The following is a 26,315-nucleotide window of genomic DNA, read 5'->3' as shown; positions in this document are numbered from 1 at the left end:
GTAGTGGAAGATACTTACACCAGTGTCAAATCAGCAGACTGGAGTCAAATCACAAGAAATCTGATGTTTAAAAGAAGATGAGCTAAACTAGGGGTCGGCAACCCTGGGCACGCGTGCCACAGTTGGCACGCGAAGGGTTAACTGATGGCACGACCATAGCTGGACTGGCCATCGGGCGTACGTAATGGTATAAACAATGAAAGGTGTTGGATTGGCCAGGTCCTGGCAGATGTGTACAAATAACTCTTTATTAATTAATTACATTTATTGCTAATGCAAGTATATGGCACATTGACTTCTGAGAAAATTTTAGATGGCACTCGTCATCAAAAAGGTTGCCTATCCCTGAGCTAAACAATGATTGAAATGAGGCCCACACCAAGATATAAGTAAGTAATAAGTAAGTATAAGACAAATAAGGATTACTAACGACAAGTAGAGTCCAAGAATAATAATATTGTCAATGGGTAGTAGCATAATAGCATAATTCAACAAGGCATTGATAGTATTTGCGTGCTCTTCATTCCGTATATATTCAGATATCATTTTACTTTTGTGCAACGTCTTGAAAGCTGCGATTCGGTGTGAGGACACTAGCTAGTCATAGATGGTCTTGCACTTAATGCAGATGCAAGGTACATGATATTTATACATGATTTATGTTTGTAGGCACATGAACCAAGTGACTAATATTATATTCTGCTGGTTTCCAGTATTGCTGACCTTTCCAATGGTGGAGCATCTGAAAGCCATCATATATCACATGGTTCCTAAGGTGATTGCTGTTATACTATAAATGGCAAGGAAGAGGAAGTGAATCACACAGTTTTACCAGGTACCATAAGCCAAATTGTCAACAAGTACCTGCTTACAGTAACCACACCTAAAAATATGTTAAATTTTGATGTGAAATGACATGATGACATAATGGGTCTCAAAAAACACAATTGTCAAAAACAAATTACAAACAAACAGCAACAAAAACTTTTTTTTTTTTTTTTTTTTTGTCAAATTGTCACCCAGCTCTCTCTCTCGTGGACACAAAATGACTTTATTAAGTTTAGGGCTCAATATCATCTATACTGTTGATTAGGAAAATGGAATTTGGTCACAGGAGAGTTGCTGGTTTTAAGTTTTAATCAGCTTGGGTCTCTGGGTAAGGGATGACATTTACTTAGGTTAAATTCCCATGTGACACGACTAGTGGTATGTTTCATGCAGCTGCAGTCTTAATATGAGAGAATATCCTTACCTAACATTAAGAAAAGTTGGAGTCTGAATTGATTGCACACTACCATGTGGATCTGAGTATTTTAATGTTTGTTTTTAATATTTTCTCTGCCGGGAGCCAGGCTTTTAAAATACCATGAAAAAGCTATATTTTGCACAAATGGGATATTGACTAAAACATAATCGTTAAAAAGATCAAACTCATCATATGACCTCTTAGTAAATGAAAATTACATAAAGGACGGCACATTTTTTTAAATGGTCAAAAATGTAGTGCATGCAGTTATTGACAGAAGAATTATTATCTCCCTTTGAACAGGTAAGTAACATACATATATTTAATATATTAAACTAGTAAAACACATTTTTTCTGGCATTTTCTTAGTGAAAAGGGTAGAATAATGTACATTGTGATATAAATATTCCCCGATGTTCTGAGCTTTTAAAGACTCTCCCAACTCCATATATATATATATATATATATATATATATATATATATATGTACTTTTCTACTATGAAAATATGTCCTCAGGCTTTGTCTTTTTTCTTTGCAATTTCTTTTAACTAAGTCAAGAGATTAAAGAAATATATGCATTTTTTAGTACTCATGTCATCAAAATGTTCTTTTGCAATTCAGAGTGGTTTTGAAATTTTAATGGACATCAGAAATGATGTCCATTAAAATTTCTTAGAAATCTATTTTCTAATTATAGTTTTTAGCTTATTATCAGTGTTACAAAATGAACACCCACCAGCATGTCTTCATATTCAAACTGCCAAATCAAATGTTTCTTTTGTGTGATATATTTCAATGTCTTATTGTATGTTATTTATTTCCAAAAGAAAACTAAGACTAGAATAGAAGTCCATGTGCATTATTAAATTAGGCTTTAGTAATGTTTGTCACATGTTTGACACTAATAGGTACATATCTGGATATAAATATGTAAATTAAATGCATTTAAAGTCTCAAAAGATATTAAAGTATTCTTGGCTGGTATTCCTTTGTAGATAAAATATAATAGGTAATGTTTGCTTCCCAGTTGCATTTGATCTGTGTCCATTGTGTTATACCCTGCGTAATTTTTTTCCCCAGAGCACATCAGTACTATTGATCTGACTGCATTGAGTCACTCTATAAAATACAGATTTCCAGGACAGTACAAGACATAATATTTATTATTATCTCTGTTCATTTGCCCACTTGTCACCAAACCACATTATCTATCACACTGCATTCATCCTGCCTCCAATACCCTAGAGTTATTCTGTTCTGTTTCGTTTTGACCCCTTCTGTGCTCAGACAAGCCACTACATGTTTTAATTTAATCAACCAGAAGTTCAGAGTCTGGAGAAAATAATAAAACCTAATCACTTTACTCTGCTCCTTGCTCCATCTCCATCACTGAAGGAGGAAGAGGAGGGGAAGAGAAATCTTAGTTGTCTTATCTCCAAAGTCTATTTATTACCAGCCGCATGTAACTCCATACACACTTCAAAAGTCAGGCTTTGGGCAAAAATAACTATAAGACAGAGTGTATTTATTACAAGCCTTGTGTAATGCCATACACACATTATATGCCTTGTTTGTTCCACAGCAGATATACAGAGAAAACAGCCCAGCATGAGCTCGCAGGGGGTGGACAAAATAACAGAAATAACCATTAGCACAATTGCTATTTCTTGGAACTGGTCCCTGTAGGGCTGTTCGATATAACGATATATATCGGATGGCAATATAAAACATCTATTGTTTCATTTTACGCTATCGTTTGTTTCGTGGTGTCGCAAAATAAACTCTTTATGGCAATATTTTTTCATCGTTTTGATGATCACTGTAGTGGCTATATTACTTTCTTAAAGTTCTCTCTTTCTCTTATATTTAATATAACCACACTACCAACAGACAAGCGCCTGTTTTTATGTGTTTAGCAACAACGACGGTAAAACCATCTCGTGTCCGCTTGTTTATGTTCCACATAAACCTTTCACAATAAAGCTCAAGATCCTGTTGAGACTTTTCAAAATAAACTGAATCATGTGAAAGAGCAGATTAATTTACGGATGAGAAGTAAAAAAAAAAGCCGCCAGGTGCTAAAAAATAAACCTTAGACTCAAACATTAGAACAGGCTTTTCCCCGCAGCACGCCGTGTAATAAATACTCACAAAGAAAACAGCGGCCGTTACAACTTATGTCTAAAAATGTATCGTTTCAAGCATCGGTTAAAACACTCGACTCCAGCTACATGACACGCATACGGTGTACATTTTAGGACATCGTCAGGTCTCAGGAAAAAGGTTGTCAAGTATCAGACTCACACGAAAAAATGTCAGGTCTCAGACTCACACGAAAAAATGTCAGGTATCAGTCTCACACGAAAAAAATGTCAGGTCTCAGACACACATGAAAAAAATGTCAGGTATCAGACTCACATGGAAAAAAATGTCAGGTCTCAGACTCACACGAAAAAACGTCAGGTCTCAGAGTCACACGAAAAAACGTCAGGTCTCAGACTCACACGAAAAAACGTCAGGTCTCAGACTCACACGAAAAAAATGTCAGGTCTCAGAGTCACACGAAAAAATGTGAGGTATCAGAATCACACGAAAAAATGTCAGGTCTCAGACTCACATGAAAAAAATGTCAGGTATCAGAATCACACGAAAAAATGTCAGGTCTCAGACTCACATTAAAAAACATCAGGTCTCAGAGTCACACGAAAAAATGTCAGGTCTCAGACTCACATGAAAAAACGTCAGGTCTCAGAGTCACACGAAAAAATGTGAGGTATCAGAATCACACGAAAAAATGTCAGGTCTCAGACTCACATGAAAAAAATGTCAGGTATCAGAATCACACGAAAAAATGTCAGGTCTCAGACTCACATGAAAAAAATGTCAGGTCTCAGACTCACATGAAAAAACGTCAGGTCTCAGAGTCACACGAAAAAATGTCAGGTCTCAGACTCACATGAAAAAAATGTCAGGTCTCAGACTCACATGAAAAAATGTCAGGTCTCAGAACACGAGCGATCAGACAGAGAGAAAATCTTCCTGCAGGTGGCGCTGTTGTCACGTCCTACCCGAATTGCTTTCCAAATACGTCATCAACGTGTGACAGTGGGAGAGCGTAAGGTCATTGACCTCACCGGAGTTTTACCGCGGTTCAGGCTCCTAATGACACATGGTAAGTTTAACTTTTTCTCACTTTTGTTCATATTTTTGCCACAGCTGTGTTATATTAAGTTGCGGTTATGTTGTGAAAGTTACATCTCAAAGAAGGAAATCTATTCTTGTCTGGCCAATTGTTCTAGCTAGCGACAGTGGTGTGAAACGTGATTTAAATTTAAACTGTTCAGTAATTGTTTTGTATACGTTTCAGCAAATGGACAAGCTGAAAGCTTACGAGCAGCCTGCATCCTTTCTCTCGCTGTTTCCTATATTGCTACTGTTTAGATATTTTGTGATCCCGATATGTGTTTTTTCTGTTGTTGTTTTTAGACTTTGCTGCAATATGTCATCCGGTGATGATGAAAGGAGTATCCGACTCTGTCTGGTTCTTATGACTGTACCAAAAATACTTTTTAAAAATTTTTTTTTAAAAAGAGCATTAAAAATAAATGACGAAAGTACAACTTATAACTACTGTTCACCTCTTTCATATCAAAGAAGTGTATTTTTTGCTACACATATTTTATTTGTGGGCACTGAATAGACTGTGCTTTTAGTACAATTGCCACCTAAAAAGATTTAGTAATTTACTGGTTAATTACTTATGTTCAGTGTAAGAGGTGGGTGATTAATTAGACTGTTGTTGTTACACTTAACCTTTCAAGATACGATGATAATAACATTGTTCAACAAAGGCTTAAAACAAAGGGAAATCAGCTGTGTACTCAATTCATATGGGCATAAAATAAGGTAAGTCTGCATTTCAACAGTTTCCATGACAACTCACTAAAATTACAAACCATGCAGTTTTCCTTTAATATAATGTAAGTCAGTGTTGTCTTTTAACAGTGAGAGGCATCTGAGACGAGTTTTAAAACTTATAGGGTTGAAGCGAAGATGCCCCCAACGACCTTTTACTGAAATCCACAAAGCAGTGGAGGTAAGCGTTAAAACATAAGTGCAAAAAATACATATTTTCCTGAAGTCTGTGTTATCAGCTATTGTAGAAACAATAAATGTTATTTTCTGTAGTTATTTAAAAAAACATTAAATTAATTGTTTGTTTGTTTTTTAGAGTGAGATGAAACAGTGGTCTCCTGAACAAGGAATCAGGGCAATGGTAAAGCGGGTAAGGGATGTCAGAGGAGTGCGCCCTTGTTACAGGTTGGTTTCCATAGTGTGTATTTAATATAATTAAGTATTCTCTTGTTTTACTGTTGAGCTCAGAGTAAAATCTATTGTTACTGTAGAGATGATGTTGCTAATATAATGAGGGATATGGATGCAAGTGGTCTTCAGAGGAGATCTCCTGGAAAGAAGAAAATTCCCCGTCGGAATTACATCAGCCGTGGTCCAAATGACACCTGGCACATTGATGGTATTTATTTTATCTTTTCAATTAACCTTCCTGTCATGTTTTGATGGTACTTCTGTCAAAACAAATTGTAATTTTTATTTGTTGTTTCATATAGGCAATGATAAACTGAAGTTCTTTGGAATGTGGATACATTTGGGGATTGATGGGTAGGTCTGAATATGGCATTCGCTACTTAATTTATTATATTCAGTGATAGTACAAAGTTGCTTCAAGATAAGGATCTGAGGTGTTATCTCTCCTGAGTAGTCTAGGGCAGGGATGGGCAACTCCAGGCCACGAGGGCCGGTGTCCTGCAGGTTTTAGATGTGTCCTTGATCCACAGCTGATTCAAATGGCTAAATTACCCTCACAACATGTTTTGTAGTTCTCCAGAGGCCTGGTAATGAACTAATCATTGTATTCAAGTGTGTTTACCCAGGGTGATATCTAAAACATGCAGGACACTGGCCCTCGAGGTCTGGAGTTGGCCAAGCCTGGTCTAAGGGACCAAGATAAAGTATGAATAGTGAAGGAGGATTCAAGATGGCAGTTTTTAAAAGGTTTATTTCCTGCTAGTCTTAAAGTTCCATTTCAGACTGGCAGTTAATTTCAGGAAGGGCCAAGACCAACACAACAAACAAAACATCCCTGATATAAAGTAAACAGAATTTAACTCCAAAGAAAATAAAATGCACAGTTTACGATAACCTACCTAACCAACATATAAACAGGAGAATACAAGGGATTACAAAACAAAAGGCAGCTCTCGCGTCAGTCTGAACACAGTCAAGAGTCACACAACTATGGCAGTCAAAATGGCCGGAGGAACCAGAAACAACGCCTAGACAGAATACAATGGAAAACCAGCATACTCTTGGGGAATGTAACAAAAACCAAACATAGTGCCAAAACATGATTAAATCATATGTACGAGTGGCCACTTTTCTGTTTCTTTCTTTTCAGATTTTCCAGGAAGGTTCTATGGCTAAAGGTGGGCACATCCAACCGCAAACAAAACTTTGTGGCCAGATACTTCTTTGAGGCTGTTCAAGAACAGGGTGGTATGCAATATACTAACAAAAGGGGGGTTAAAAAAGATTGCATTTTGGTAATAAATTTATTTTTTCATCATTCACTAATTATCTTCAGTTTGTGTCTTTAGGCTGTCCTCAAATGATTCGGGGGGACAGAGGAAAGGAGAACCTTGTTGTGGGTCAAATGCAGATGGCATTTCACATGCGAGATCTTGGGAATCAGGCATGGAGGTGCTTCAGAATGGGGACATCAGTGCACAACCAGGTATGTCTTTAAGCTGGTAAATGACTATTTCTAAAGTAACAACCTGACAACAAAACTGATAATGTCATGTTTCTGTTGTTTAGAGAGCTGAATGTTTCAACAGTATTTTAAAGAGGACATGGATTAAGAAATGGCTGACAACATTTGAGGTAAAGCAAATCTTTCACCTGTAAAACCTATTAACAAAGACTAGCCATCAAAATTTCGCTAAACATACGATGGATTAGTTTATCTGAAAACACAAGGCCAGAATCTGTGTTTATGTACATCTGTACATTTTCACTGATGAAATGCTCACCTTCACAACTTATGTCTTTTTCAAAACCACATGCTTAGGCCATGATGGAGTCTGGGATCCTTGAACTGGACAATCCTGTGCACATGTAAGTCAATATTTTTAGACATGAAAAATGATCAAGCAGCAGTATGAAAGTATGTGGTCTAGAAATGCCTTTGTTTTTTGAGTACTGATTAAAGTTTAGCTTTTACTTATTCTACCTCAAAGAAGCAGATGAACATATATAATCATTTTTTAATTCTCCTTTTTCATAGCAACTGCTTGCAGTACTCACACTTGCCACTGCTTCAAAGAGACTTAAAAACGGAGCAAACAGTTTGGAACACCCATGACATCCGCAAGCAACGCAATGCACCAGGTCCATTTGGGAAACCCGACCTTCTGTTTACCTCACCACCTCCTGGTATGTCATTTGAAAGCCTGTGGGTCTTTTTTTTTTTTTTTTAAACTTTCATTAGTTTACTTTTACTTTGATATAGCACTCTTCACAGGATAAAAACCACAAAGTGCCTTCACAATAATATAAAACAGATAAACATAAAACAGCACAATCGAACATACAGAATAAATACAATCAAGGAAACGTAATGATGGAGGCAGAGCATTCCATGACCTGGGAGCCACCACTCTGCAAGATCTATTGCCTCTGGTCTTCTGGTGGAACTACTAACAGCCATTGATTAGATGATCACAGGCTGGGAGAGGGAGCGTGGGGTTCTATAAGATCAGAAATTAAGGCAGGAGCTTCACAATTTGGAGCTTTGAAAGTCATTACTAAAATTTTAAAATGAATTTTCTAAAATATACTGGAAGCCAGTGTAATGAGCGTAAAACTGTTATAATGTGCTTTCTTTTCTGTCTTCCTAAGAAGCCTACTTGTAGTACAATAAGAGATTTCTGAATTTCTGCTGTCAATACAAAAATGGCTTCATATTGGCACCTTTAACTAAAAATTAATCTAAATGTTTGAGTGATATTTCCATCTTTAAGTTTCTGCAATAACATCTGTAAACACTGACTGCTTATTATACAGGTTCTAGAACAGCTTTGTGATTATTCATTTATTTTTAACATTCAAAGTGAACATCTTTTCAATATTGTCTTTCATTCGCAGGATATGGCAATGTGCTGCACATAGTTGACCCAGACCTTTTAGACTACGCCAAGCAGTTAATCTGTGAGAGGGACGAGCCTTCACTGGTAGCAAACCAGGAATTCAGAGACATGTGCCAGAACATTTTACAAAACAGCCAGTTTCCCTGCACACCTGATGGTTGCCTTGCTGCATACCTCATGCTAGTCCAAGAGCTCACAACTGCAATGAACAGAAATTCAGTTCCTACACCTTCTACATTTGCAGAGGCAAATGACATATACATCTTTCTGAAGAGAGAGAGGATGGAAGGTGTACCAGTAAACATTTCCAATGACCAATAAAATCATACAACATTGTTTGTTAACATTTTATTTATCCATGTTTAAAATCAACAGGTAATTTGAAAACTGTCTGACCAACAAAATGTACAATAAAATTGACAAGGTGCCATCTTTCATAATGATTCAGTGTTTCATTTACCACAACTTTTGTTAACAATAATGTAGAATATAATTAACATTGAAAGACTTTTGAACTGCAGACTGTAGCAACATTACCACTTGTAGCCATATCGGCTCGTAAGATCAAGGCCTGACTTGAGAAACTTAACAACATCAGATGCGGAAGGCCTTGAGTCTGGGTCATAGCTCACCAAACCACCAAGAAAACTGTTTTTGTCACTGAGATGTGATAGGGCATGTGGTGGGGTTTTGGTGGCCATTAGTGCAGCCAGTTCTCTTTGTTTTTTAACAATCCACGGAGCGGAACCCGTCAGGATCTCCAGATATGTGGCTCCGAGGGACCACATGTCTGTCTGGAACGAGGCCTCTTCAAACATCAGTATGCATTCCGGGGCCATGTAAAGATATGTGCCGCCAGCTGGACCAATAGCTTGGGCAGTGAACTTACTCCCTTGACGAAGCATCACAGTGTCTCTTATGTTTGCCATGCCCCAGTCTGTCAGGACTGCCTTCTTAGAGGGGTGGTGAACCTATAAGGTATACATTTGAGAATTTACCAGGTTGTCTAAAATCTCACTAATGTTATCAAAACTGTCATTCCAAAGACCACAGCTCATAATTGAAAAAAAAAAAAAAAACCCTCAAGGCTTTTAGCACCCAGATCACCCAATCACTGCAGATTTATTCTGAGATTGTTTATTATACACAACATTAAAATTAACAGATTGGTTAATGATCAAACACGGTTTTATAGTCCTGTGCATTTTTTTATCCCCATTCCAATTAAGAAAGTGGTACAGACTAATAAAATAATAGAAACTTTCAGTTTGTAAAGCCTAAACTTATTACAACATGTTTGGGAATTTTGTAGGTGTGCAACAACCAACATATTAAAGAACAAAATGGACTATTAAAGAAACAATGTAAGGCTTCTTACTTAAAAAAAAAAAAAAAAAAAATCCTTTATCCTTTATATGAATGTGCCAGAACAGTTTCTCATTGTTCAAATGTAGTGTTTAATAGACTGAAGAGAATAAAGTAAAAGAAATAATATAGTATTTTTATTTTGATCTTCAAAAACAAAGTAAAGAAAAAGAAAAATACAGTATGGCTTACCATGACATTTGCTGGCTTTATATCCTGGTGAATGATTCTCTGTGCATGGATGTACTCTACTGCCATGGATAAGTCCAGTGATATGAAACCGGCATCATCCCCTTCAAGCTATCAAGACAATATATAATATTAAAAAAACAATGGGTAGCCAGGTGTGACAATCTAACATGTCTACCACTGGAAATGTATTACTTCAAATAGGATTAGTATTCAAATGCAATTGCAATTGCAATTATAATAAATTACAATGGGACCTAAGACCAACAAAGTCAATGTTTGGAAGTGACCATCAAAAAGCTCTGATTGCAGTCCTCTTGCGAAACTGTAAGCAGAGGTGAATGGTGTGTGTGAGCAAGGTGGCCAACAAATCTGACTCAGTTACACCAGTCCTGTCTAGAGGACTGGACCAAAATTCCTGAAAAATATTCTAAGAATATTGTAGAAAAAAAACCTAAAATGTCTGAACTCATCCAAGTAAAAAAAGCAATTCTACCAAAACAGTAAGGAAGCTTATTATTAAAAAGTTAAGATTATTCTTTTACTAAGTTCATACTTTTCTGGCATTTGGCAATTAAAGATCATTTTGGTAATTCTAAATGGTTGAAAACATGAGAGAGAAAAAAGTAATCAGTCTTTTTATATGTTGTACACAAAGATGGTTTCAAATACATATTTAAACAAATGCCAGCAATAAAAAGTTCATTTTTAATATGAGGGTATTAAGATTATTCACATCTACCTAAATGTATTAAACATAAAATTATGAGTATCGATACCTTCACCAAGCAGCTGTCTGTGTGAAGCACTTGCTGCAGGGTTGCGCCATGAATGTATTCAGCTGCCAACAAAAAGCAGGACTCAGTGCGGGCAACTGCCATGAGTCTGACGATGTTGGGGTGAGACAGTCTCCTAATAAAACAGAAACATGTCCGAATAAAAAAACAAAATAGAGGCATATTATGTTACAGCTTGAGGAACAATCGATTTTGACAATGAAACAAAAAAAAGTGTGTCAAAGTTCTTACAGTGAAACATTTATCTCATGATGAATGTCGCTGTCCTCCATCCCTTGTTGGCCACACATGATCCTTTTAACAGCTGCTGGAGTACCATGAAAAGAACCTCTATATACCTTGCCAAATGTTCCTTCTCCCAGTAGATTGTCCTCACTGTATGTAATTAAATCCTCTTCCACATATGGAACACGTGGAAGATACACTTGGGGATAAAAAACACAAAGTAACATACATTAACATACAGCTACTGCTAATCATTCTTCGATTAACTGCTGGATCAGTAATATCTAGGTTTACTCCAGGAACTTGAGTACCAAATAGTGAAGAATGAAAACCTTTATTTACAATTTTGTCTGATGATGTGATGTTAGCCCTAAATGGGAAAGAATGCTTACATGATGGCGATTTTGGAGTTGTGTTGAAAGACTCTGCAAAATCTATCAAAAGCCCACTATTTCCAGCACCTTCAGATAGCTCTTCAGCTCTTTCCATAGCTTCTTTTGCCTCAATAACTGCATGTGGTAACATGTCTTGGCTCACTGCTCCACCTGGACCTAGAGATGACCCTACATTTTCCTCCTTCCTTTGCTTGGACTGGCTTTTCTTTCTGACTCTCCCTGTTTCAAATTCAGCTGAGCTGGATGTTTCTGGATGGAAATCCTATGAACACATTCAGCCAAGATATACTTTTTGCAGGGTGCACTGTGAAAACATCCACATTTATGACAATGATAAGAAATTAATTGGTCTGTTCAAAAAGAAGATATGGTTTTACCTGTTCTGCAACATTATGTCCTATGAGGGTTTCAGGAAGTTCATCTGCAGAATGCATATTACATACTGTAACTGTGCAATGACCAAGCATAGTAAACAAGTGTGTAAAGGTTGGAAATGTAATGCAAACAAAATAAGAAGTCAATTTTAATGATTTAGTTAGATGTCCAGGCATTCACCTAAACTGCAACTTTCATCACCACCCACTTTAGTTACAGGGTCTTCATCTGTAAAATAACACATTGATTGCAAAATATCTGAATGCCCAACATAGTCAGTGTACCATGTTCAATCATAACATCAAAAATATTCAATTTGGTTTGGGCAGGCACACACCTGAGATGGAACTTTGATCATCCAAACACACGATCTCTGTACAAAAAGTAAAATTATTTTATACCATACAAATTTGAGTGCTAGACAGTAGTTAGTAGCAATATTGATCACTTTATTACCCAGTTGTCTTCGCCCGATGTATAGGCTTCTTTTCCACAGATGTGTAATATCAGAAACAGTTCTGTATTCTTTGTGGAAATCCTCCTTACTCCACCTGGTCCCGTCAGAATGGCAAAGAGTGAACTCACTCCCCTCAGTACGCTCTGGCCAGAAGCGTTCTTTGCCAATGGTAATTAAATCATCATAGGTTTCATGGCCTTGCAGGATGATTCGAGGTGGAACTTCGTCCATTATTAACTTCTGGTACCGTCCACACTTTCTAAGAGTTCTTGGCTTCCACTCCATGGGAGCCATTCTGACCTAGCATCAAAGGAAAAAAAGCAAAGTTTATGAAAAAATATGCCTTTTTAGAAAGTTATTTTTTAATATATTGCTGATAGTCATACACATAGCTTCACTTTTTAACTAACCTTCAATAATGATTTACCATGGTCCAAACGTTTATCATTCAATGGAAACTGCCTTTTCTTTACTTGAGGCTGTAGTAGTTTCTTAGCTTTACCAAAGGCCTCTGCTGCACCTGTAATGGATGAAGTTGAAAGTTAATCATACTGATCCACAGAAAGTTATATATTACAACTGATCTAAAAGCAAAAATAATTGGGGTTGTCTTACTGAGAAATTCATTGCCACTTGTTGAAGGAGTGTCATCTGCAATATAAATAGGGCAGTGATGTGAAACGTGGTTTACAGAATTCTACTACAATCACAGACTACTGCACACTCATCTGCTTTCAAAATGTATTGCATCTATAAATAAAGTGGTTAGTCAATCATAACCTGCTAAGCATATCATATTAACCCTTTAAAACCGGTTGGAGCGGGCACGCTCTGTTTTGCGTAACTATTTTTAAATCCCGGTAGCTCTACAACCACGTAAGCTAGCGCAATAATTTTTTTTGCATATGAAACCTGAGGAGTTGTACTTACATCTTATGCCATCAGCTTGTGCTAGGTCACAGTTTCCTTCCACATATAGCTTTGCAAAAATTGCATAAAAAGTGCTTGCAGCAACAAAAACATAATATTCCAGAAACACGCTTTGCCGATCCGATCAGCTGTTCATAACACTTCCTACATTGGATTAGACCTCAGCGCGAACTATCACATGTCCGCCATGACATGCCCGAAACCGGAAGTGACGTCATTTTCGCGGAAATGTAGTTTTTTACGGTCCGGGCCTCAATGAGCCTATACTGGTGTTTTTAAAAGTTATGTTTGACTTTATGACTTTCTGTGTGGTTTCTGGGATGCTTAGGACTCATATTGCACTGCTGGAAATAGTTTCTTTTGATGCATATGCTGCTTTTTTGCAATTTTGCACTATAATATTTATTTTCGTTTTTCCTGCAGTGTATAAAAATTGGTGCATTTCAAAAATAAAACTATGAAGACACTCAAAATAAATTTCCTGTGGTGGGAAACTATTTTGTGCAACTTTTTTGTATTTACAGTTTTGAGGGACAAGCCTCTTAAATTTCTCTAACTAGAAATATATGTTAAAAAAACAAAAACGATTTTCAATTTTTTTGTAGTTTATTGCACTTTTTTGCAATTTATGTAATTACTATGCACTTAATTCATACATATTATTAAAATCTAGGCTGTAATGGTTGTATTGATGTATAGCAACTTCAAATGCTTCCAAAAATGGCACTACAGCATGTAAAAATATAATATAAGCTCTGGCGGACTTGGTTCTATGGTAGGTCTTAAAGGGTTAAATAAAAGGAGATTATTTTACATGTTGTTCAAAAGTATCAACACCTACCTGATTTTTCTGCTGTCAGGAGCCTTTTTACGTTGTTATCAAAGCCTTTTTGGGTAATCTCACCTTCAAATAAAATTTTAAAAGGGTGAGGAGTTATAGCTAGTAGGAGCCAGATCCTACATGACTATCTAACTTTTAAATTGCAATAAAGTCTTTTAATTTTGTGAAAAATCCATCTTTTGTCAGTTTTTTAAATAGGGCACTCCGACAATATCATAAAGTAATAACTATATACGTCTTTTAACATGTATATTAATTAAGATAAGTAAATAGGAATACCAAACAATGTTAAACCATTAAAGCACAAAATTGTCAGGGTTCTTGGCAGTTAAAAAAAGGAAATTGCAAGCATTACAAAAACATTTAATAAAGCGTTTGATTACCATTTTCAAGGTCTTTTTTCAGCTGCTCGTAAGCTTTCAGCTTGTCCATTTGCTGAAACGTATACAAAACAATTACTGAACAGTTTAAATTTAAATCACGTTTCACACCACTGTCGCTAGCTAGAACAATTGGCCAGACAAGAATAGATTTCCTTCTTTGAGATGTAACTTTCACAACATAACCGCAACTTAATATAACACAGCTGTGGCAAAAATATGAACAAAAGTGAGAAAAAGTTAAACTTACCATGTGTCATTAGGAGCCTGAACCGCGGTAAAACTCCGGTGAGGTCAATGACCTTACGCTCTCCCACTGTCACACGTTGATGACGTATTTGGAAAGCAATTCGGGTAGGACGTGACAACAGCGCCACCTGCAGGAAGATTTTCTCTCTGTCTGATCGCTCGTGTTCTGAGACCTGACATTTTTTCATGTGAGTCTGAGACCTGACATTTTTTTCATGTGAGTCTGAGACCTGACATTTTTTCGTGTGATTCTGATACCTGACATTTTTTTCATGTGAGTCTGAGACCTGACATTTTTTCGTGTGATTCTGATACCTCACATTTTTTCGTGTGACTCTGAGACCTGACATTTTTTTCGTGTGAGTCTGAGACCTGACATTTTTTTGTGTGAGTCTGAGACCTGACGTTTTTTCGTGTGAGTCTGAGACCTGACATTTTTTCGTGTGACTCTGAGACCTGACGTTTTTTCATGTGAGTCTGAGACCTGACATTTTTTCGTGTGACTCTGAGACCTGATGTTTTTTAATGTGAGTCTGAGACCTGACATTTTTTCGTGTGATTCTGATACCTGACATTTTTTTCATGTGAGTCTGAGACCTGACATTTTTTCGTGTGATTCTGATACCTCACATTTTTTCGTGTGACTCTGAGACCTGACATTTTTTTCGTGTGAGTCTGAGACCTGACGTTTTTTCGTGTGAGTCTGAGACCTGACGTTTTTTCGTGTGACTCTGAGACCTGACGTTTTTTCGTGTGAGTCTGAGACCTGACATTTTTTTCCATGTGAGTCTGATACCTGACATTTTTTTCATGTGTGTCTGAGACCTGACATTTTTTTCGTGTGAGACTGATACCTGACATTTTTTCGTGTGAGTCTGAGACCTGACATTTTTTCGTGTGAGTCTGATACTTGACAACCTTTTTCCTGAGACCTGACGATGTCCTAAAATGTACACCGTACACGCAGCTGGAAACACTTCCCGCAAGTCGAGCTGCCCGAGATTCACAGAATTTACAGAAAATGTTAAATTTTTGTGATTTATATCGTTTTCGGGACGATAGAATTCTTATATCAGGATGTGAGATTTTGGTCATATCGCACAGCCCTAGTTCCCTGTATCTTAAGTCAAAAAAATGTGAGTTAAGTTGAAACGGACAAATGGGGTGCCTTTTAAAGACTCTTGAACTTCATTACACTGTGTGAAACCTAAATGTACATACCAGGTGGGGATAACCTGCACACTATACAAAGAGAGAAGAGCTCAGTCGCGTGTTTCACTTTTTAGTTTTATTTATTTTTTGTAAATGATCTTTCTCTGAAAAAAAAAAACCCATCTTTCTTTAGATTCTGAGATTACAAATGCCATCCCACACAAGTCACAAGTCACATAAAATATTCCTACGGTTTCCTTTTGGTCGTTATCTGCTCAGTGTGAAGTTTGTTGTGTATGTGATGGAGGGCATGGCCAAAACCTTGCTATTACAGGTCTTTTGACTGATCAATATGACTTCAGGCTTGAGCAAAATGTATAATGATGGATGACTTGGACATGGACATGCTAATCAAGATATCAGCAAGTATCAGAGATTATGTAACAATGATAAAACAATATTTAATCAATTCTATGATTAAAAAATCTGCTGGACATACAACTGCAAGTTTATAGTTAACTTGACAGTAAAATATCAAATCTAGCAAGTACATTAATTAATTAATTTTATAACTAAGCCATCATAAACTTCTGGTAAATGTTTTGTTTGTTTATTTGTTTGTTTGTGTGTTTTGTGCCACATCAAAAATGTCTTTTTACCAGTTATATAAACAAGGTTATGCTATAACACAAACCGACATTTCAAAAAAGACAAATGGAAACTGTAAAGCAATGTTTTGCTTTACTTTTGTTTCATATGTTGTTTGTTTAATTTAAGACTAAAAAAATGAATGAGAGGTAAAACCTGAGGGGGTAGGGACAAATAAGTAAATACTTCTGCCTACTCCTTTTCAAACAAATAATGGAATGATATTTTGTAATGATTGTGAAGGCACATGTTTGAAATGTTTGAAATAAAAATGAACTGAACTGAACTAAAAACTGTCCAAAAGGTGTACCTTATAAAAAGTAAAAAGTGTAGTGATAGCACAGTTGGTTTTCACACAGCTTGCTCTTTCAATACTTTTGTAGTTTCTGTGTATTGTTCATCACTTTAAAAAAGCAAAAGAACAAAACATGTCAGATAGTGTTAGCAGTCAAACTACCACAGACAGGTAGACACATGCTAAAGAGGCAAACTTCTGTTGATGTAATAATTGAGGCCACATCTAGCGTGAATTCTACTCTGAGGATGGAGTCCCATTAAAAACCATTATGTGTCTCTAGGCTTCCAGCCAGCACAGGTGTCACTACCTCTGGTGGTGTTTAAATAGAAATAACTCCTGCCATGTGTGCCTGTTACCCACCTCCATACATATACACACCAACTTGCACAGTGCACAAATGCACAAGTTCACACCTCCCTGTGCAGCTGCTCTCACATTTCACAGTTACACCAACACCCACACATGCACATCACGCACCGCCTAACAAAAAAAATAACAAACCGAGCACTGCTAAGACTCTCGGATTAAGACTGTATGCCAGAAAGGAGTCACTACCCTAAAATATCAACAAAACAAAAAAATCTGCAGCTGCTAGAACATTTTACCCAAAATCACACCAACAATGTGACCGTTCAGCAAAAGAAATGGAACCCATAGCAAAAACACGTACTCACCAGGATATGATAAAGTATGTAATTTCATGCCCTGGTGCTTAAGTTGTGGCATTCTTGTCAACTGCCTGTGGAAATCAGTGTCATATATCTCTCTTCCTTATTCCAAAGCCTGAAATAACAGACAACAGGCAAAGAGTAAAGACAAATGGAATACTTATTGTCTCAAAGTGATTCTTTTAAGAGTATTTTCTTTTGTTGGAGTGAAAAACATTTAATTGCACCATGGAATTTCTAAGATGTTATTAAAACTAGTACCGTTATTGATTCTGCAGATTCTCGTGTTTATTCTTGATGAATTTTCTGTGAAGGGAATATTGAAAAGCCTTTAAGGTTTTCATTATCAGCACAGCTATTTTGTTATCCTTAAGCCTGAAAACACTGCAGTAACTGAGCAGAAGAAAGGGCTTTTATTTGACTCAATACTGCAAAAACTCTGCTGAAATAATTGCACAATTGTCAGCAGTAAAAAATGACAGCACTGATAAAAGAAACTGATAAACACAGAAGCATACATTTCAGATGGATTGGATGATTTAGTACAAGTTCTCAACTGGAAGCTATTCTCCATTTGCTTTCCTAATCCCGGTCATGATAAGCTTTACTTTTCACATATGGGAAAAAGGCTTTCTTGGGTTTCTTGACTAAGCTGGGATGAAACATGGAAGCACTATACTGCCATCAATACAATGTTAGAATATACAACAGATGGCTTAGCCAACTGAGCAAAGACTGATAACAAACTTAAGAACTTAAGAAAATAATAGGATCAAGTTTTAGTGAATTTATAAACTTTATGCTGGATTTTATCTAGGATATTCAACTTGTGGGGAATAAAAAACAAAACACTGAAAAAGGAAGAACTGGGACAATGCCTGCATTTAAATCTCAACTTGTCAATGTGATTATAACATGATCAAGTATCATGTTATAATGAGAAATCCCCTTTTTGGCAGGGAAAAAGGATATTCAATGAAAAATCTTGAAAAAAGAAGTGGATATATATAGATAAAGAATCCAAAGAGGAAGATCTCATATACAATGTACCGAAAATAAATAAATAAACACGGCAGAGTAGAAACAGTTAACTTGAACATTGACCAATTTGCCTCCATAAGTGAGACGACGTGATGATTTAGCTCCCTGGATGCACAGCAATGTAAGGGGAAGCTGAAAGTGGCAAAGACTGCATGGCTTATAATCTGTTTACAATGACAAATGGAGGTTCATATTCTCATCTAATCATTTCCACTGTGTTAACAGGAAAATTAAATGTCCACACTTTTTGTTATATTAGTAAGCAATACCGATCTGTGTATATAAACAAGTATTATAGGAAATGCAATTTAGACAATCTGTTTAAGTATGTAAAGGACTAACCTCGAAAATCCATCCTGGAGCCTTTACTTTCACAGTACTGCTGTCTGTGTGGGGTTAATGTTAATTATGCTTGCTGGTTGAATGTCAGTAATGTTTCAAGATGCATTTATTTACTGACACAGTTCAATCCTTCATTCTGATGCAACCAGATCACTTTCAAAGAGGCTGACTGTTGGACTCCTTTATGCTTTTTGTTTGTTTTTGAAAACACTGGCCATCACAGTTTTAAGAGTGTAACAAAAAGACAAGTATTTTTAATAAATTTGGACTTTTCACATTTTTTGATGTTTTCCGGTACAGTTTTCTTAAGAGTTCTAATAACTGTCACGAAATGAGGAAAAAAGACTTTGAATGCAACATTATATGAAACCGACTTCATGACAACTGTTTTTTTTTTTTGTTATGTGACAAACAAGTGTGATTAAAGCAAGATCCTAATATCTCTCTCTTCTTTTTTTTGTCACAGACAAATGCTTAAATACCTCAAGCACATTCTGATAAATGACTGCTGCTGATGATTTTGCCTTCATGCAATGTGTTGCTGCGGGTGAAAGAAGAGAGAGAGAGAAGACAAGAAAGACAGAAAAGAAAATGGAAACAGGGGATTAAAAAACAAACAGATAAACAAAACAGGAAAATGAAGAAAAGCAAAAGGATGGCAAGAAGATGCTATGTTGAAAATAAAGTAAAGAGACAGATTAAAGAGAGCAAGACTGAAGAGTTAAGAATAGTGAATCACCTGGTGAGATTATACAACTGCTATTATTCTCTGAGTGATCCAACGTGCACAGATACTGTGAGAAGGAAGAAATTCACAACTGGTGACAATCATCTGGTGATTATAATTTGCTAATGATCTCTACATTCAAACAGAGTCCTTTTTCATACTGATTTTCACGTCTCTTAAGTTGAGAGATCCAAGGAAATCCTCATTGCCATGTAATATGCTGATGTCTATCTGTATGTGCATCTTTGCAAGTATCCCTCTCTTTCTCACTCCTTTACCATTGTATGTTGTGAGGATGCATGCATAGCGCACATACACCCACAGAAGAGAAGAGCTTTCAACATATCCAAGGTGTCTTCCTGTATGTTTGACTGATGTTTATTGTCCAAAGAAAGAGGGGCTGGGCAATTGAGTCTATGCAGTATACAGATGAACATCAAAGGTCTGATAAATAACAGCAGCTCAAATCACGTCTCATTGCACCTGGGGTACGTAGAAGTGCATCTCAGGTCTTCTCTCCACCAAGCTAAGTAAGAAAAACTGAGGCTATATTTCACAAAGGTTTACCAAAATTACACAATAAATGATGAGTTTTCCTATGAGTTTCCGATGGTGGATCCTGCTTCATATCAATGTTTCAGGTTGTTGTTGGTGGCGTAACAGTGTGCAAAGTGTATTTTCTTTCCACACTTTGCTTCCCTTAGTATCGGCTGAGAATCATTTAAATGCCAAATGTAACCCAGTGTTATAAACGAGATTAAAAGTATAAATGTTCATACTCTCACAATGGGAATAAATATTGATAAAAACACAGTTAAATATAATAAATACTGATAAAAAGCATGTAAACATAAGTTTAATTAATATGTACGTATGTATATGTAATATATAAATGGTGTGGGGGCAGGACTTTGTCCTTTAGAGTGTGTTTGTTAGATCTACTGAGCAACCAATCAATTCAATTCAATTCAATTCAATTTTATTTATATAGTGCCAAATCACAACAAATGTCGCCTCAAGGCGCTCATTGGCTGGTCTGACCGTCCCCCAGTCTGTGTGCGCTGCTCAGACACCTGTGTGTGCCTTCGTGTGCCAGTCAGACACGCCAGAGACACAGACGGTGAAAGATCCGTTTACCCGTGCGGTGATGAAGCTAGCTGGATAGTAAAAGTCCTATTTTCTGTGAAAATAGTAAGAATGAAACTGTATTCCAGAGGCCGTGAGCCAGCGTGAGCACTGTGAAGCCCCGTGTAGCATTTGTTGCTTCACATGGTCAGGTTTGTTCCTTTTGCTTATTTGGATTGGTTTTGAGGACCTGAGAAGAATCGAGGATCCCTTTTCCAGTACTGGATGGTGAGCCCAGCCCAAAGAGCCGGATGAACTGGTAGATTGTAACCCAACTGGTTACAAACACACTGAGTGACTATTGAACATTGACAGACTGAAATTGACTTTAAAAAAAGACACAAAAGACTATATATCCTTGGGTCGACCATTTGTGGAGTTTATTTTATGTTATTTTGTTTTCAAGAAGCGCGCTCTACTTTAGCTAAATATGCACAACCTGATAAACTTTAATAATTGTCAATAAATGCAACTGTGTTTTCTACACCTACTGCGTACAAGTCCTCTGTTGTCATACACCCTTGGCTCCTGTCTGATCTGGCCCATATTTCCCTTCTGTCCTCATACTGTGGTTAAAGGTAACTATACTGCCTGTACTACATGCAAAGAAGGCTAGAAGTAGCACTAACAGGTCTAACATGCCCACTACTAGTATTGCACTACCAATGTTACACAAAGCTAACCATGTCCATCCCTTTATGGCCACAGTGTATCCATCTTCTCATGGCTGCTTCCAGCATAATAATCACAAATCTCAAATCATCTCATGTCTTGATTATAACAATAACTTCATGGTATTCAAACGGCCTCCACAGTCATTAGATCTCAATCCAATAGAGAACCTTTGTAATGTGTTGGTATGGGAGCTTTTCATCATGGAAAGTGGTAACGTGGGCCAAAATGATGCAGAAAGGCATTCAGTCATTCAGTCACAGCAGCCAGTCATTTTGGCTGCTGTGACTGACAGTTGGAGACAGTTGTTCTTTGCTTGATTTCAACTCAGCTTATTGGCTCACAGATCTGGACTTCATAACACTGCCTGAAGTGCTGGTTTTTAAGAAAGAAATTTGAATGCAGTTATTTGAAATATAATAACCATTAATGTGCTTTTATTCGTGCCAAAAAATGACTGAAAGTGTTCTAATACTAGTACAGAAACATCCTGTTTTGTTATGATGTATCTATCTCTTTGTGGTGCAATAAGATTAATCTTTTAATGTACCTTGCACTCCACACTTTGTTCTGAATACAATGATTTCTAGCTCAAAAAACAAAGAAAAAAAGGAAGATTACAACGGCTGCAATTCTAAAATCAAAGTTTTGAACAAGACTTCACTGGGTGACATCATGATGCCTACATCTATCTTTTATACACAGTCTATAGCCTGATTCTGGTGCATTCTGCACAAGCCTACATTGTTAATACAAGCCATGTGCACATGCCAGTCCAATATTAGGACCCAAACACCATTGTTCCCAGTTTATACAATCTTGCGTGACAGTAAAAAAATCTGTTGTATAATCTGTTTCTATGTGTTATTTCAGATTGTGAAAGAATTCCAAATATTCTATAAATATTCTTCACAAATTGCAGATATTCTAATATATAATAAATCTATTAGGCGTTCAAATAGGAACCCATTAGAAAAGATGGGTCACTGCCTATAATGTCTTTTTAAACAGTCAGAGGTGACAATCAATAGCTAAAGAAACACCTTATTGTAAATTCAAGATTTCTTTGACAGACTTTCTCCTCTCCCGTGCTCACTTATACAGCTCACACCAGCCATCACTCCAGCTCTCAAGGGCAGACTTCTCCTCAATTTGCCCCGACCTTTCTTTCTGTAAACAACCAGATAGTAAGGTGACTGACTGGCTGTCTGAATGATTTTAAATGGAATGGGATGACATGGTTAAAGACAGAAGAATGGTAGTGCAGATTAACTGATTCGAGTAAAGCAGAGATCAATGCAAAGGGACACAAATGAGGATGTTAAAAGGTGACAATGAAAGGAGTTAGTAAAAAATAATATTTCCTTTTATATTCAATTCTGAGGTCACATTGACACACTCCAATTTTATACTTTGCTAACTCTGGGGACTCAGAAGTTTGTGAAATTAACTGATCACAAGCCTAATGGTTTGTCGGTAGTTGTTTAGTTGAAGCGGCAAACTGATGAAACATCCCCATAAGAAAGAGTCTTATTTTGTCTTTAGTTTCTACTTGACAAAGCACAGTTTCAGTTTAACATCCTTCAACTTGAGTATAGGTTACATTTTTCCTATAACACAAGCTTTTATTGTATCCCTATTGTATTTTAACTGATACTCAGACAGTGGGCTGTAGAAGACTATGCAGTACATTTACAAAACGCATTCTCAAAGTTTATTGACAGTGAAGATATTCAGGTCATTCTCTAAATGGTCTGCAGCCGTCCATCTCGATCTCACACGTTTTCTTACTTTTGTTCAGGGTCACAATGTAGCGGCATTCAGCCTTAATATACTCTAGCCAGAAAATCTCTCCAGACAGTTCAAGCCCCAGGAACACAGACAGACACATTCATACATCTGGGCAATTATGGGAGACCATGCAAACTCCACACACTCCACAAAGAACCTGGACCGGGACCTGAAAATGGGACTTCATTGATGTGAGGTGACAGTAGGACCACCAAGCCACTCTATTACCTGTGCACCAATGGCTGCATTAAAGTTACATTTGAAAGAACTGTTATATTTCCTTTTATGAATACATATTTTTTCTCTCTAAAGTATAGAAAAGACAACAATACATGCTTCCTTTGAACAAAATGTCATTTTTACATTTTTTTCTTTCAGTCCGTAAAACTTTAAAATAAATAGACCATGAAGACAGAGTGGAAGAAAATTTTTTTAAAGTTTCTTGGAACTACAAAAAAATGATGGCACTTTTCCACTGAATAAGTCATACACAGTATGAATCATAACTGTCAGATTTCCAGCACCTCAAAATTGTTCACACCATACACATCGTGATTAAACATACACTGATATTGTTCCATATAATGCCATTAAAAAACAAACAAACATAATGATGCAGAATATATATACACATTTGTATATGCAATTAGCTTTGCAGTAAAATCTCATGAAAGCAGCATGGTGAGCGTTTTCTCCAGGTACTTGGGGAATTCAATTGTGCACCAACCGCCCTGTTCATGACCTGGTGGGCCCAGAGCAGTATCACTGACATGTCTAAATTTCTCATTAGTCCCTTTTCCATTAATACCTACTCGGACCAACTTGGCAGGGTTTGCCACAGTTTCCAGGGTTTTCCATTAGGTCATAGTACCAGGTACTAAAATGTGACATTGTCAGACTGCATGCCACCTATTGGCTGGTCTGACTAATGGAAAAGGGGCTATTGTTATCTGCCATCAGTGACTTCTCTGAATCTCAAACAGCAGGGATACAAAGACTTGGTTCATGATGACATCTTCAGAAACATAATAGTGAGGGATTGTTTGCATGGACTGTATCAACCTCTGAGCAATGATTATGTGCATGTTTCTGATAGAAATGTCTTCATAGGTACCAGCTGGTGCAGTAGGGCTTGGGGTTAGAGCAGCAGGTGCAGCCTTTACTGGAACCAAATTATCAATATCTTCCCTGCTAATGTGTCAGTCAGGACCAGAGCCAGGTCAACTGGCAAGCAGGCTTCCTGAGCACCTTCCTGAGTGCTGCCGGACAGCAGCAGCTGCTGGCGTAAGAGTGGGCGCTGTAGCACCTGTAGCTGCAGCCAGTCCTGGAGCTGGGGGTGGTGTGGAAAGCTCAGACATCCCAGCTTAAGTGTTATCCTTAAAGACAGCATTGTTGATTTCTGTGACGCAGAGCAGCATTCCCAGGATAACATCTGGAGTTCCCTCAACCAGCAGGTTTTTTCGACAAGTATCCTTCCTGCACCTCAAAGCCAACGGTCACCTTGTCAGTGTCATCCACCAAATTGCCTTCACTTGTGTGCAGCAGAGTCATAAGGTATCTTAACTTGTCATCTCACAGCAAGAAGGTCCTAGGTTTGCATTTTGTCTGCATGCATTTTCTCCAGGTACTCTGGCTTTCTGGCCAACCACAAAGACGTGCACTTTAGGTTAACTGGTGAATCTAATTTGACCGTAAGTTTAAATGTGAGCATGAATGGTTGTCTGTCTCTGTGCCCAAAAACAGTATTACAGGGCTCGCAAAATTGCTAGCCCGATGTCCCGGACCAAAATCTATCTCAACCCCGCCTGTCGGGCTATATGATAACCCAACGGGCGGGGCTGAGATAGAGTTTGGTCGCCCGACCGGAGATATCACTAGCTCCGGGATGTCGGGCTAGCGATTTTGCGAGCCCTGAGTAAACTATCTAGGGTCCACCCTGCCCTTTGCTCTGTGAAAGCTGGGATGGGCTCCAGCCCAACTGCAACACTGAATTGAATACGCAGAAGAGGCTGTATGGATGGATGGCTGCTTTTGCTTTGCTTTGTCCAAGCTTGCTGTCAGTTTATATGTGTTTCACATCCAGACAGGGATGTACAACACTTGAAAACAGTTACACACTGCTTTCTACATAGTTTTGGTTAGTCGTACAATTGTTTTTTAGACTCAACGATGGCTGAGCTGGGTAATTTTCAATCTTGCGTCAAATGTGAATGACTCCTTCATTTTTATTTCTTGATTTTGCTCTGGTCTTGCCAGTTATGCACATTATTTCATAGAGTCAAAGTGGCTGCAGCAGTTTTTGATTTGCACACATTTGTATGTGACCTTCGGTGGGGGCAGGGCATTACCAGGACACGTGAACGCTTCACAAGAAAGCACACATACCTAAAAAATCTTACATCATCCTGCTGTCTTTCATCTAGAGAATTCATTGCATTTGTATATGTTTTGTATATGTTATGGGAAGGAAATGTCCATGTCTTTGCATATCCTTTGTTCCACGCACAAGCTTTGTGGCACACAAACACAGCAAATAAGCGCACTATTTAGCATAGTCAGTAAGAACATATACTTGGATAATGCTGGAGTACCAAGCACACAGCTGCTATAAGAGTGTTATTTATTTTATAAGTATACATTTTATTTTATAGTATATTTTTAATTTGTAGTAGTGTACATCTTCATAGTAGATTTTGCCAGATTGGAGGGTACAAATGTTAGTTACTTCAGTAAAATAATGCAAACCTACATCAAATTGCATTTATTCCCATTTTAATATAAACAACAGTTACAAACTTGCTAGATTAAGATCAGATTAAAAAATAAAACAAAAAATAAAAACAAAAAAAAATGAATGGATGCTAAGACGTAAGAAGATATATGAGAAACACAGATGCTAAACTGTGGATTGAGGGTTTGCTAAATTAGATGCTTAGTTTCAGGGGTTTATAATTTCTCAACTCACGTTTATGTTCATCTGTTTTAATGCCCAAGTATTAGAGACGTAAATCACATAAATATACTTAATGTGGTAATAGTTGCTCCAGAAACATATTCCAAAATGCTGCCATCACACCGTGTCACACAGAGGTAAACCAACTAATTCCCTCTGCCAGATTGTTACATGCTGCTGCTTTGTGGGAGCCATTATATTTGAATGCGCTGAGTAGCTGAG

At 37.3% G+C, this 26,315-nt stretch overlaps 2 protein-coding genes across 5 annotated transcripts; one reads left to right on the top strand and one right to left on the bottom strand.

Moving 5' to 3' along the window:
* Positions 1-4,335: 4,335 nt before the first annotated feature.
* On the top strand, positions 4,336-8,923 carry LOC148099894 (uncharacterized). Of its 3 annotated transcripts, XM_087850023.1 has the most exons (13): positions 4,336-4,419; positions 4,734-4,771; positions 5,069-5,153; positions 5,253-5,343; positions 5,479-5,567; positions 5,654-5,781; positions 5,876-5,927; positions 6,724-6,821; positions 6,923-7,059; positions 7,143-7,208; positions 7,396-7,442; positions 7,612-7,760; positions 8,472-8,923. In XM_087850023.1, exons 2-13 carry the CDS (start codon positions 4,747-4,749, stop codon positions 8,792-8,794), a joined length of 1,290 nt encoding a protein of 429 aa, XP_087706149.1. In that variant the 5' UTR covers positions 4,336-4,419; positions 4,734-4,746; the 3' UTR covers positions 8,795-8,923. The 3 variants fall into 3 exon arrangements, with proteins under 3 accessions (XP_087706149.1, XP_087706148.1, XP_087706150.1); XM_087850022.1 differs by lacking the exon at positions 4,336-4,419 and having other exon boundaries at positions 4,439-4,771; XM_087850024.1 differs by lacking the exon at positions 4,336-4,419 and having other exon boundaries at positions 5,237-5,343.
* LOC148099893 (uncharacterized) lies at positions 8,194-14,765 on the bottom strand. Of its 2 annotated transcripts, XM_087850021.1 has the most exons (14): positions 14,678-14,765; positions 14,431-14,482; positions 14,048-14,110; positions 12,892-12,927; positions 12,687-12,796; positions 12,276-12,576; positions 12,157-12,192; positions 12,000-12,047; positions 11,822-11,865; positions 11,442-11,706; positions 11,056-11,248; positions 10,807-10,939; positions 10,031-10,138; positions 8,194-9,444 (listed from the first exon to the last, which is right to left on the bottom strand). In XM_087850021.1, the coding sequence occupies exons 1-14, from the start codon at positions 14,678-14,680 to the stop codon at positions 9,007-9,009; spliced, it is 1,830 nt and encodes a 609-aa protein (XP_087706147.1). In that variant the 5' UTR covers positions 14,681-14,765; the 3' UTR covers positions 8,194-9,006. The 2 variants fall into 2 exon arrangements, with proteins under 2 accessions (XP_087706147.1, XP_087706146.1); XM_087850020.1 differs by having other exon boundaries at positions 14,431-14,710.
* Positions 14,766-26,315: the final 11,550 nt, after the last annotated feature.

This window comes from Neolamprologus brichardi, chromosome 13, assembly GCF_056152115.1.
Source record: "Neolamprologus brichardi isolate AB-2024 chromosome 13, ASM5615211v1, whole genome shotgun sequence".
In the NCBI taxonomy this organism is placed as follows: Eukaryota; Metazoa; Chordata; class Actinopteri; order Cichliformes; family Cichlidae; genus Neolamprologus; species Neolamprologus brichardi.
The sequence above is the reverse complement of the archived record's forward strand: the minus strand, read 5'-3'. Positions and strand labels throughout refer to the sequence as shown.